The sequence below is a fragment of the Chelonia mydas genome, chromosome 1, assembly GCF_015237465.2.
Source record: "Chelonia mydas isolate rCheMyd1 chromosome 1, rCheMyd1.pri.v2, whole genome shotgun sequence".
NCBI classification, from domain to species: Eukaryota; Metazoa; Chordata; order Testudines; family Cheloniidae; genus Chelonia; species Chelonia mydas.
In genome coordinates, this window is record NC_057849.1 from 275,512,214 (window position 1) to 275,526,888 (window position 14,675).

The 14,675-nt window shown below is 39.3% G+C and overlaps 1 protein-coding gene across 1 annotated transcript in view; it reads right to left on the bottom strand.

Annotated features, from left to right (window-relative positions):
• Positions 1 to 14,675, bottom strand: part of ACSS3 (acyl-CoA synthetase short chain family member 3) — a 135,748-nt gene that overhangs the window by 60,736 nt on the left and 60,337 nt on the right. Inside the window, exon 9 of the mRNA XM_007059031.4 lies at positions 9,068 to 9,171. Coding sequence (XP_007059093.3) covers positions 9,068 to 9,171 — 104 coding nt within the window. The remainder of the gene's footprint in view (positions 1 to 9,067; positions 9,172 to 14,675) is intronic.

The window sequence follows — 14,675 nt, forward strand, 5'->3', positions numbered from 1 at the left end:
GTATGAACAGGCGTTTGCATGACACTGTTGTAGCTGGTGTCTCAAGATATTTACATGCGTTGAGTGCTGTAGGTATCTTTATCTCACATTAGTACCTTCTTTGTATTTTGTCAAATCTGCAGTGAAAGTGTTCTTAAAATGACAGGTTTCAGAGTAGCAGCTGTGTTAGTCTGTATTCGCAAAAAGAAAAGGAGTAAGTGCTCTTGTTCTTAAAATGAACAACATGTGCTGGATCATCATCCAAGACCGCTGTAACATGAAATATATGGCAGAATGCAGGTAAAACAGAGCAAGGGACATACAATTCTCTCCCAAGGAGTTCAGCCATAAATTTAATTAACAATTTTTTTTTAAACAAGCATCATCAGCCTGGAAGCATGTCCTCTGGAATGGTGGCTGAAGCATGAAGGGCCATATGAATGTTTAGCATATCTGGCACGTAAATACCTTGCAATGTCAGCTACCTGTTCTCACTTTCTGGTGACATTGTAAATAAGAAGTGGGCAGCATTTATCTCCCATAAATATAAACAAACTTGTTTGTCTTAGCGATTGGCTGAACAAGAAGTAGGACTGAGTGGATTTGTAGGCGCTAAAGTTTTACACTGTTTTGTTTTTGAGTGCAGTTATGTAACAACAAAAAAAATCTACATTTGTAAATTGCACTTTCATAATAAAGAGATTGCACTACAGTACTTGTATGAGGTGAATTGAAAAATATGATTTCTTTTGTTTATCATTTTTCAGTGCAAATATTTGTAAACAAAAATAATATAAAGTGAGCATTGTACACCTTGTATTCTGTGTTGTAATCAATATATTTGAAAATGCAGAAAAACATCCAAAAATATTTAATAAATTCAATTGGTATTCTATGGTTTAACAGTGCAAACTGCGATTAATCACAATTAATTTTTTGAGTTAATCGTGTGAGTTAACTGCATTTAATTGACAACAACATAATAAAAACGTATCCTCTCAAATTATCAGAGCCAAAAACACTCAGTAACAATTTTTGTATCAATGAGTACTGTCAGCTATGAACGATAGCTCAGATTGCCAAGCTCTTTGGGACAGTCTCTTTGTTATATATTTATACAGTGCCTAGGACAATGGGGTCCTGGTCTATAACTAGGGATCCTAGGTACTACCACAATACAAATAATAAACAACAATAGTAATTATAATAATAGTTCTCTGTGTTTGAGAGAAGACAGGGAGGGGAATGAAGAATGTTTCATGGTGACAGAGTAAATTAAATTTTGCCATGGCATTTATCGGGTTGCTGACAGTGAATTTGGTCTCATGTTACAGAGTACTCAAGACCCTGATTATGTTATACAAACAGCCACCTTTTGAGCAGCCATACTGTGCCAAACACCATGGTATTTATTTTGATACCTAATGCTCAAGCTGCTTTTACATACTCCATTTATGGCAGCTTATTTCCACAAAAGCACAGTTAAAGGATTTGTACAATTCTCTTTCAAAGTCTGTGTGACTAAGTTGCAGACACCCCAGAGCAGACATCACATTTGTAGTTAGAGAGATTTCTTTAAGAGACTGTATCACAGAACTGGAAGGGACCTCGAGAGGTCATCTAGTCCAGTCCCCTGCACTCAAGGCAGGACTAAGTATTATCTAGACCATCCCTGACAGGTGTTTGACGAACCTGCTCTTAAAAATCCATAATGATGGAAATTTCAAAACCTCCCTGGGCAATTTATTTCAGTGCTTAACCACTCTGACAGTGAGGAATTTTTTCCTAATGTCCAACCTAAACCGTCCTTGCTGCAATTTAAACCCATGGCTTCTTGTCCTATCCTCAGAAGTTAAGAACAACAATTTTTCTCCCTCCTCCTTGCAACCACCATTTATGTACTTGAGAACTTATGTCCCCTCTCAGTCTTCTCTTCTCCAGACTAAACAAACCCAATTTTTTCAATCTTCCCTCATAGGTCATGTTTTCAAGACCTTTAATCATTTTTGTTGCCCTTCTCTGGACTTTCTCCAATTTGTCCACATCTTTCCTGAAATATGGTGCCCAGAACTGGACACAATACTCCAGCTGAGGCCTAATCAGCATGGAGTAGAGCGGAAGAATTACTTCTCGTGTCTTGCTTACAATACTCCTGCTAATACATCCCAGAATGATGTTTGCTTTTTTTGCAACAGCATTACACTGTTGACTCATATTTAGCTTGTGATCCACTATGACCCCCAAATCCCTTTCCGCAGTACTCCTTACTAGCCAGTCATTTCCCATTTTGTGTGTACGCAACTGGTTGTTCCTTCCTAAGTGGAGTACTTATTGAATTTCATCCTATTTACTTCAGACCATTTCTCCAGTTTGTCCAGAACATTTTGAATTTTAATCCTATCTTCCAAACCACTTGCAACCCCTCCAAGCTTGGTATCATCCACAAACGTTATAAGTGTACTCTCTATGCCATTATCTAAATTATTGATGAAGATATTGAACAGAACTGGACCCAGAACCAATCTCTGCAAGACCCCACTCATTATGCCCTTCCAGCATGACGGTGAACCACTGATAACTACTCTCTGGGAACGATTTTCCAACCAGTTATGCACCCACCTTATAGTAGCTCCATCTAGGTTGTATTTCCCTATTTCGTTTATGAGAAGGTCATGCAAGACAGTATTAAAAGCCTTACTAAAGTCAAGATATACCACATCTACCGCTTCCCCCCATCCACAAGACTTGTTACACTGTCAGAGAAAGCTATCAGGTTGGTTTGACATGACTTGTTCTTGACAAAGCCATGCTTATTTATCACCTTATTATCTTTGAGGTGTTTGCAAACTGACTGCTTAATTATTTGCTCCATTGTCTTTCCAGGTACAGAAGTTAAGCTGACTGGTCTGTAATTCCCCGGATTGTCCTTATTTCCCTTTTTATAGATGGGCACTATATATGCCCTTTTCCAGTCTTCTGGAATGTCTCCCCTCTTCCATGACTTTTCAAAGATAATGGCTCATTTATCTCCTCAGTCAGATATCTCAGATATCTCCTGGTCTTGTATCTACAAGACAAATGAGCCTTACTTCTTACACTTAATAGAAAGTGAAGGAAATCTTATTTGTTAACCTTTTTTTGAAGACAGAAAAAATTATTGGACAATTTCACTTCATATCTTTGTTCTACAAGCATTGAATAACTAACAGCTAAATGCAGAGGAGGCTCTCTAATGCAAACTTTCACAACCATCACCTCTTCAATTACAGCAATGAAGAGGTGGTGGGGTGACAATAGTATTTCTCTACTAAAATCCAAGTTCCAGTTCTAATGGGAGTAATCCATTCTCAGTATTTCCTCATGTATCCATACTAAAGAAAATGGGGACCTCCTTGGAAAACTGGACACACCAAGTATAATTCCTGAATTTTAAAAGATTTAGGATACTTCAAAGATATTTTTGTCAAAGTACCTTACATGATATTTATTTGGAATGCTTAACTAGAAAAACCTGGCAGAGGCAAATTATATTCCCTTAAAACACCAATGCGCACACACAATGGCTGGCCCTAAACATATTTTTCTATTATCCATCACTCACTCACACACACACAGAGCAAAACCATATGTAAGCATGACAGGAAACTTTTTTCTTTGAGCACAGGAACTTAGAGTTCTAACCATGAATCTGTAATGACTTGCTGTGTGGCTTGGGACAAGTCATCTCTCTTCCTCAATTTCCACATCTGTGAAAGTGGGATAACACTTTACCTACCTCACAGGCGTGTTATGAGAATTAATTAGCTCACGTTTGAACAACCATTTTGAAGATGAAAAGTGCTATTTAAATGCAAAGTATTATTTTTCTATAAATATGCAAAAACCAAGCACCTGCACTAATATATGCATAAAACCAAAACAAAATTATCCCTTCTCTATACACAGATGAACACAATGTTCAGATGCACTATTCCCATCCATAGGCAGGTCTCTCAAACCTCCCTTACTCCAAACACATACAATCATGTCTTCTAAGATATGCAAATTATATATTTAATGTTTGTGTTTATAAAACGTGTATATATTTTGTCAAAAGACTTTCTATAAAAGAAATTAAAACAAAAAATGTATTATTGATTAAATGACCCTACCCCTAGATATCATCTTCCCTGGTTACATTCTAATAGGTCATCATGGTTTACGGGTGAGCAGACACAAATAAAGTGAGAGGAAAAGATGTCCAGAGTACCAAATGACAGAAGTAGGTTTGATCTGACCAATAGCACTCCAACAATTTTAGAGCCTTTTTGCAGTGGCTGTGCATGAGGCAAACGGGAGTTTATTTTTTAGCATTGGCTTACTCCTGATCAGCAGAGTTGTTTCAAGTAATGGACAGCTTTGGTTATTCCAACTGAAGCGAGTACCTCCCATTGCGAGGAAATTGCATGTTACTTTGAAGAGAAAATTGATTGACCTGAAATATCCACTTCAGCAGATGCAGAGCCATTAAGACTTTTCTGGCTAAGTTTAGGACAATGATGCTCCCTGAGATACTAGAGTCTTTTTGCGGATACAGACTAACACAGCTGCTACTCTAGAGACGTTAGGAATATTTTGTGCTACAATCCACGCTTTGCAACCAAGTGTTTCTTTTCTGAGCAAGGCAAGCCGGGAAGAACAGCATCCCACGCTGGTGGAGACTGCCAATGACCTAGGTAGGACAGGTTGCTGATTTCTGTAAAGGAAGTTGTTGTGAGGCCATCACTTGATGCTGATGATAATAGCCAGATTTTTCCCAAGATTGCAATTTTCTATTTTTGGTTAAGGTTACTGTTGCAAAACAATTCTCAGACCATTTTGCCATACAAAATCTTCCTGACCCCTGTCCATCTGGGTACAGACTGTGGAGTATTCTGGGTGCCTTGCTAGATGATCTGCTGATAAAGATCAAGTGTCCATAGTGATACTGAAGACTAACAGATTTAACTGGGCATAAGCTTTCGTGGGTCAAAAAACACTTCGACCCACGAAAGCTCATGCTCAAATAAATCTGTTAGTCTTTAAGGTGCCACCAGATTCCTTGTTGTTTTTGTGGATACAGACTAACACGGCTACCCCTCTGATACATATGTCAGATCTATTGGCTCTCGTAAATACCATTGGCCATGAAGCACTGTTGACTTGCCCTATTTCCTTCCATTAGGGTTCACAGGCTTCATTCCTATCTTCTAAAGAGCTTTCAGATGGTCATCACTGGCAAGAATTATAGCTGGTCATACAATTGAGAGTGTGTTTCTCTATCATTTATTACTCAAGTTTGCAGTCTATGGGTACTGATGTAACCCCAAGTGCTGTTAGATGATCACACAGCGGTGGTAATCAGGACAACATTTTTTCATCTGCATCTGGCCCGGAAGGCATAACTAGTTCTTTCAGATGCGGCCTTGCTATTACGGTATCACGTTGTCACTTTAATATTATACTACAGCAATGTGCTGTACATGGAACTTCACCTTAAATCATCTGGGAAACTAAAGTTAGTGCAGAATGTGACAGCTGTGAGCACATCATACTTACAGGATTGGGGATTCTATCCTGGGAAGTAGTGACACTGGAAAAAAATGTGAGAATCTTGGTGGATAATTAGTTGAATATGAGCTCCTAGAGTGATAATGTGGTCAAAAGAACTAATGTGATCCTGACACATGTAAATAGGGGAATATTGAGTAGGAGTAGAGAAGTAATTTTATCTCTCTATTTTGCACTGGTGTGACTGATGCTGGAATACAGTGTCCAGTTTGGTGCCCACAATTCAAGAAGGATGTTAATAAATTGGAGAGGGTTCAGAAAAGAGCCACAACAATGATTAAAGGATTAGAAACACACAGCTTATAGTAACAGACTCAAAGACCTCAATCTATTTAGTTTAACAAAGAGAAGGTTGAGAGGTAACTTGATTACAGTCTATAAGTACCTACATGGGGGACAAATATTTGACAATAGGCTCTTCATTAGAAAGGTACAATTGCAATCCAATGGCTGGAAGCTAAAACTAGACAAATTCAGACTGGAAATAAAAGCCGTACATTTTTAATAGTTAGTAATTAATCATTGGATGAATTTACTAAGGGTTATAGTAGATTCTCCATCACTGCATTTTAAAATCAAGATTGGATGTATTTTTCTAAAAGATATGCACTCGGAATTATTTTGGAGAAGTTCCCTGGCCTGTGTCATACAGGAAGTCAGACTAGATGATCACAATGGTTCCTTCTGGCCTTTGAATCTGTGACTCTGCTCTGATCTGCATGTTGGTTTGCAGGTAGAGAGCAAGGCTTTGGTATCGACCTGTGAAGCCCTAATTGGCTGGGGACATGCCTCTGAGAGATTTCCTCTCGCTCTATGCCAGATTGTCAGTAATTCATAACTATTAAATTCTGTACCTCTGTAATACTTTTATAAAATGTACTTTGATTCACAGGACCAAAAGAACTGTCTTAACACCTGCTTAAATTACAGCAGTCATCCAGCATTATCTAGCATGAACTGTCTTGCTCCAAAGCTCAAAATTTTCAGATGTAATTGAAATCTCTACAGGGTAGGTACAATTTAATGCACTGAAGACTAATTTAGTATATGAATCAGTAATCTTTCACAACAATGGAAATCCACTTAATAAAATGTTCCTCAAAGTGAAAACAGACAACATAGGATCATCATAAGATTTCTCTACATTAAAAAAAAAAAAAAAAAAACATATGAAACACAGTCTCTTCCTAGGATTGACATATGTTTGTTCTCAGACATCAGGGAGCCTTTTCTTTAAGCCTGGGTGCACGAGCTGCACAGAACAGCGCAAGTTATATTCAAACATATCAGAAGTGAAAATGGATTATATTATTTATGAATCTATCCTTCAGTATTACTAAAGTTGCACAGGAGGAAAAAACAGGTTCTCTCTCCATGTTGTAACACTTTTATTTTTATCAACTAATAGACACAAGGATTAAGTAACAGGCAACACCACTATCTTACGAATATCTCACACAAGTGCTGAAATGTCTATACAGATAAGCCGCACTTTAAGTCTACTAGACTGATTTTAGTGCATATGGTAAATCAGATCAGATCAGAACTATGGAAGCTCCTCTATTCCAGGCAATAGTATCCTTAAACCACATTTTTCTGCCTCATGTCCATTCCATATGCCACCCATCATGGAGCAGGCAGAAGACATTCTGCCTCATACAAAGATCTGTGAAATTCTATAATCAAACAGTGATGCATAGAAACTGAAAGGAATATTCTTGGCACAAAGAGATCCAAAAAAAAAAAACCTCAAGCATAAGGCTTCTCCAATGTGATTAGTTTATGTAACACATGAAGCCCATTCTGATATAAGTTCCTCCTCTACCTTGGTGGGTCTTGCGCTTATTGCCAGATTTGCTCGCCTCAGAGATTCACAGCAGCCCTGTTTGGCCCTTTTAGTGAATCCACAGTCCAGGTCAACTCCTCCTGTGTCTGATCAGGAGTTGGGAGGTTTGGGGGGAACCCGGGCTGGGCCCACCCTCTACTCTGGGTTCCAGCCCAGGGCCCTGTGGAATGCAGCTGTCTAGAGTGCCTCCTGGAACAGCTGTGCAACAGCAACAACTCCCTGGGCTACTTCCCCATGGCCTCCTCCCAACACCTTCTTTATCCTCACCATAGGACCTTCCTCCTGGTATCTGATAATGCTTGTACTCCTCAGTTCTCCCAGCAGTACTATGCCTTCTCACTCTCAGCTCCTAGTGCCTCTTGCTCCCAGCTCCTCACACGCACACCACAAATTGAAGTGAGCTCCTTTTTAAACCCAGGTACCCTGATTAGCCTGCCTCTCTTAATTGATTCTAGCAGCTTCTTGATTGGCTGCAGGTGTTCTAATCAGCCTGTCTGCCTTAATTGTTTCCAGAAAGTTCCGGATTGTTCTGGAACCTTCCCTGTTACTTAACCTGGGGCTAATATATCTGCCTTCTATCACTTTCCTGTAGCATCCTCTGTCCGTTCACGCCTCCGGGCAGAATTCCTCTCGGCAGCGTCCACCAACTCCCTTGACGCCTTTGAGGAGCGGTGGGGGCTGTCCGGGGTTCTCTGCTCGGTGTCCCCGTTCGGTTCCCTTCGTTTGACCCTTTGACCGCACTCCCGTCCCTGTTTTTCATTAGTTGTCCCCCGTAATTATTTGGCTTCCCAGGTCCTGTGGATCTCCCCCTTAGGCTGGGGGGGGATCCTTAAGCAGGGGCGAGCTTCGCACACCCACTTCCTGGATCCCAATAAGATCACTTTCCTGTAGCCATCTGGCCTGACCCGTCACAATTTTACATACATACACATTATATATATACACACAGTATACATACACACACACACACACACACACACACACACACAGTATATACACACAGTATACACACACACACTATATATAGAGAGAGAGAGAGAGATAAAAAACAGACACCCACATCATTCAGAGTTATGATAAAGAGCTGTTCAGTCTAACTGCCAGAAGCAAGCTGTCTGTCACCAGAATTTGTGACACACAGTTACACATTCACTGGTGCTTTTGATTCTCCCAGTGTGATCTAAGGGCTCGATCCAGCTCCCATTGAAGTCAATGGTAGTCATTTAATGGGTGCTAGATCAGGTCCAAATGGAACATAACCAAAAACTGAGGAGCCTATTGTGTGCCATATTTTTTCATACATAAAATACACTGAAGAGTGTATAAATCTAAAAGCTTCTCTAATAGATCAAGATTTGTGTGAGGGGATAACACATGTACATATATAATATTACAGATGGAAATATAGTGATGATAATAATGATGTTAAATCTTTTAAATGCAGGTATCAGAAAACACTATATTGTGTTTTCCACATTATTTTAAACACACAGTTTGCTAAACACATACTGCTTTCCGCCCCCAGGCAAACATAAATAGGAAGTCATGTGGATGGAAGAATCCACCTGTAGTGATTGCTTTGCAGAAAACAGGAATCAAGTCTGTAAAGCTTGGTGAAAGGGAAAATCTCAAACAATATTGCAAAGTGCTCACCAGTTTGCCACCAGTGATCCAACACTGGGACCTTGAAGACTTTTTTGGACCATTCTAATGTCTCCACATCACAGCGTTCACCAGCTACAAATAATGTTCTGAACCTAAATAAAATGGTAAAAATTTTAGATGTTAATGCTTGATAAGGAAAGGTAAAACAGAAAAGGAATATATTTCTCTATAAACTTTAGAAACGTGTGTTCTATGTCCAAGATGTTGAAGGATGGAAAGTGTGTTTCTGTTCCAGCCCACTGAATGGAAATTGCATACCTATGGATATTAATGTATACTTCTTAATACAATATTTAAAAATAGCCTCCTTTTTTAAAATGTGATGGCCTTGGGACACCAAGACTAGCTCAACAATTCAAGAAGAGTAAACTTAAATATAAAAATATATTACATTTAAAAACAGGTACAATATAGTGTGTACAGTGTCAATACCTACAAAACGAATACAATCTACCAGAAAGGAGCTCTCATTGTGAGCCCAGACATTGCTGAGGTTTTCATAAGGGTAGAAAGAAGAGGAGACCGATGGATGGTAGAATGTTGAAGATAGAGAGTAGGCCTGTGTGTGTTAGGTCAGCATATGCTACTAAACAAGGTAGAACTATGCAAGAGACGGAGAGCTTTAGAAATGATCTGGCAGAGTTAGTGCTCATGGTTGAGAGTAACTCCTTGTTAGTGGTGACTAAAACTGCCATGCAAGTGAAGGGTGCCCAGCAGACGAGTGGTGGGTAAACCTGGCTTTGGTAAAAGAAAGACAGAAGGAAAGAAATGGGTTGAGCACTGTTTGTTTAATGGGTTCTCAGTGGCGAATACATGGTTCAAAAAAGAGAATCCCACCTGATGACATGCTACAGTGGAAAAAGCATGCCCCGGGTAGACTATATTTTGATAAGAAGAGAACATATGAAAATGGTGCAAGAGAAAAAAAGTTATACTGAGAGATTATGTGGCAGAACAACAAAGTATTAACAGCTAAAAAAACTGCAGCCTGAGAAACCAGGAAAAAAAGATGATGCTGAGGAAGCAATTGCATTGGTGGTTATATAAATAGAGATATGGGGAGGAGGGGAAGGAAGGCTTTCATACTTTGCCAAGAACAGTGAAGTCAGTGGAGGGAGAATGGAGGAATTTTAAAGAATGTTTCATCAAAGCAGCAGAGGTAACATGTGGCAGAACGAGTGGTAAGATGGGGTGCTTTCAGAGAGAACAAGCTGGTAGTAGAAGTCTGATGTAAAAGAGAAGTTAAAAAGAAAGAATGAATAATTCAGAGTTTGAGGAAGCAGCTAGTGATCATGAGAATAAAAAATGCAAGCAAAAATTGAGGCTAAAAAGGCAGTTGAGGTAAGAATGGAGGCAGAAGAGGAATAATACTGAAAGCGGAAGGAAGATGGTGGCAGGAAATTGGTTTTGCGGCTGGCCAAATAGAGAAACAATGAAGCATGAGATATGAAGAATTCTTTATGTGAGAAGAATAGGAATTGTGTGGTGAGCAACTTTATGGAGATGGTAGAGGTATGGAAAACATATTTTCATAGGCTGTTCCATTTGCAGCTTTCGCTTCTCATTTAAGCACCAACAATTATGGGGAATTCTCAAAAGATACTGATCTCTACAGAGGAGGCAGAAGCAGCACTGAATAAGAGAAAGATTGGTAAAGCAATTGGTGAACATAAAAATTGTTGATATGATTAAGGTCACTGGAGATACTGGACTAACATGGCTTCACAGGTATGTGATTTATTAGACCAAGGTAGGATACCAGATGATTGAAGAATGGGATTGATTGTGCCTCTCTGAAAGGATAAGGATGATACAAATTATCCAAACACCTACTGGGGCATCATCCTGTTAAGTCAGCTTCTCAAAGCCCTTGAGAGAATTCTGGAAGCAAAGACTGAGATGCAAGGTATAGGAAACTATAGAAATGGAGCAACATGGTGTTAGGAAGAGAAGTAGTACTATAAACACAGTATCTGCAATGTTTCAGAGTAACAGCCGTGTTAGTCTGTATTCGCAAAAAGAAAAGGAGTACTTGTGGCACCCTAGAGACTAACCAATTTATTTGAGCATGAGCTTTCGTGAGCACACGAAAGCTCATGCTCAAATAAATTGGTTAGTCTCTAGGGTGCCACAAGTACTCCTTTTCTTTTTGCGAATATCTGCAATGAGACTGAAATCTGAAAGAATGATAAATGGAGGATTTAATTGCTATGCAGTACTGATTAATCCTGAGAAAAGCATATGTCTTGGTTCCTTGGGAGCTGGTGTTTGGAATATTGAGATGGATAGGAAAGGGACTTCAAGAAGCGGAGATGACAAAGGAGCTGTACCAAGGATCATGAGCTAAGGTGGTAACTATACATGGAATTTCAGAGAGTTCTGAGGTGATGTGGGAGACAAAGCAGTGTGCTGAGTCCACTTCTCTTCCAGTTATGGAGTTCATTAGTAGAAGCAGCAAGACTGCAGAGCCACAGAGAAAACTAACGTACGCTGCCCTTTTGGCTGATAGCTAAGGGCATTAATTCACTACCCGCCACATCGGCAGGTAGTGATCGCTCTATCGGAGATCGATTTATCGCTTCTCATCTAAACGTGATAAATCGATCCCTGAATCGACGCCTGACTCCACCTCAGCAGGAGGGGTAAGCGGAGTCGACGGGGGAACCGCCACGGTCGACTCGCCGCTATGAGGACGGCCAGGTAAGTCGAACTGAGATACTTCGACTTCAGCTACGCGAATAGCATAGCTGAAGTTGCGTATCTTAGTTCGAAAGCTCCCCCCCACCCCTGTGTAGCCCAGGCCAAAGAGGAATTGGTAAATATGGTATCAGAGTGGGCATCTGTATTTGAAGGCAAACACAAAGAACACTGAAGTTATGCAAGTAGGGAAGGTGGAAGCAGAGCGGTTGACTGACATTCCAGGAGAAAAACAATCAGAAGAAAGAATTTGTGTACTTGGGAAGTACATTTAGTGCCTTTGGAGAAAGAACTGGAGAAGTGAAAACAAGAAACTAATATGCATGGGCGGCTGTGAAAACGGTGACAGAAGTACCGTGGGATGGGCAACTAAGTAACTAACTGAAACCAACAGTGTATGCTGCGTGTTTGTCCCACTTGCTGTATGGTTTGGAAATGGTGGGTCTTACAGAGATGGAAGAAAAGGAGATATACGTAGTAGACAATAATATACTGAGGTGAATAGCTAGCATGCAGAGGGTAGACAGAGTGTACAGGGAAGAAAGCAGGAGGAAGATTAACTTGGGACACTCAGTGACAGATAGGCTGGCTCGTTTGAGGTGAGCTGGACATGTGATAAGAATGGGAGAATGACGACAAGCAAAGAAAAAATGGGAGGAAGCGAACAGCAAGAAAGGAAGACAGGATATGATGGAAAGACCCTGTCAAGAGAAGCCTGAAGAGAAAAGGCCTGGACCGCCAAGCTTACAAACCTGTACCATGGACTGCAAGGAATGGCAAAGAAACGTGGGCACCTCTGACCCTGTGTAAACAGGAAAAGGAGTCAAGAAATGACGGGAAGATACCGAAAAGGAGCAGAAAAAAGTATCGGACAATAAAACAAATTACACAGAAATTAAGATGTTTTATGGCAAGACCAGTAGTCTCTCTATAGTTAAAGCTGTAAACAGTGTTCCATTTTAAGGTTGATTTTCAATAGTTTTCTAACCTTAACTGAACCAGTCATTTGAAAATGGGATTTCTAGCAACTACTGAAGCTAACCCCTTTCCCAGAAGTACAACCAACGTACATGAATAATCTTAAAGCAAATATTCTAAGTCACATATGAAATAAAAATAATACTTTGAAAATTTGTAAATTCTGAGAGACATAGGGGGGAGGGAGGGAGGGAGAGAGAGAGAGATTGCCCGAAAAGCAACCTGTAAATTTCAGAGGCAAACAACAACAGAGACGATATATATAGCATTTGAAACCCTGTTGAAGATTCCATACTCTAAGAGTTTACAAATCATTTAGATTTCCAAATAGTACAATAAAGGTAGCACACTTATTATAGCCACCTCTTTGCTGAACAATATGCTGCGTGCACATTAAACACTCAATTGATGCTGTATATACTTGGCATCATAGCATGTGTTAGAATTCTATTCATCTGGAGGGACGTTCTCTAGCAAACTGCAGCAGAAACAGAAGCATCTTTTGGCAGCAGCAATAGGTGCAATTTGCATTTGTATTATTATTTATTATTATTATTATTATTAAATTAAATAGTGCTATATAACCATGTATTAAACCCACAAAATCTTTTATCATCATGTTTTATCATATGCTTTGTCACAAGTTGTCATGAAGCACTACAAATGCATTTCACTCCCCCTTTGGTATGGTAAGGTCTTGAAGGTGAACTGAAGTGCTTTTTAAGTAGGCCCCTACAACACAAAAATATTATTTAGGAATCTAGAACTTAGAACACACTAGCAGACTACAGGTCTTATGCAAACTCTTACACAGTAACTTTACTCACATGAGTAGTCCCACTGTTATATCACATACATTTCTCATTTCCGAATAATTTACACACCACTTTTCATATGCCTGTTTTTATACCTTGTACCTGCCCATAGACACTGAGGAGGAGGACGGAGTCAATAAGAAAAAGATCTCAATATAAAAGCACGGTAATTGAAAGAAGAATAATCCACCACTATCCATTTCATCCACATCCAGGAAAAAATAATAAATAATAAGCAACCCTTTTTGAGGAGCAACAGAAAACTTTGAACTTGGGTCCAATGAGAGATACATAACTGTACTTACATGAGTAGCCACATTGACATCAATAGGATATTTGTGTGGATAAAATTACACATACACATGTGTGCAGGACTGGGCCCATAAACATTACAAATACATACAAAATATTTGAAAGTTTGTTTATCTTTTACTAATTTGGTGAACGTGTGTTCAGGGTTCTCCATTTCTCCTGAAAAAATTTTGGCTGATTGGTTTTTTTTGAGGGAGTGCGCAAGAGAGTGTGTGATGTTCATCATGCATGATCCTCTGATGTAGAGTATTATAATCAAATAATGAAGTCACATGAACATTATGCTTCATGTTTGAAAAATATGGTTTTGTGTCAAACAATGTACTATTTTCATAGACATTCCCTTACAAAAAATTGAGAAATAATTATATAAATTAATGAGCACTAAGTTTGTTTGGCATTATAATTCTTTATTAGTCATCGTTCAGCGAGTTTCACTGTAACACACAGGACAAAATGTCTTGTGTATGGCAACCCTTCCATTATTGTCAATGATAACAACCCAAGAGAGAAAGGAGGTTGAGATGATTCATAGTAGTATTCGTTTCTCTGCAGCATTAGCAGGATCCTGCTGTGAGGAAGCTTATAGCAATGTTCCATCCGAATAGATTTAGAATAAAAACTTAATTCCTTCACAAATTAAACTGAGCTCACCAAATGAGATGTTATTCTTCAATATTTTTTTATTCCAGTTCAGTGGAGCACTCTAATTGTTTGCAAAAGGAAACATCTCAGGAGGCAAGATTCCAAAGAATAACCAAAGCTGTATTAACTAAAACAATTAATCTTAATTG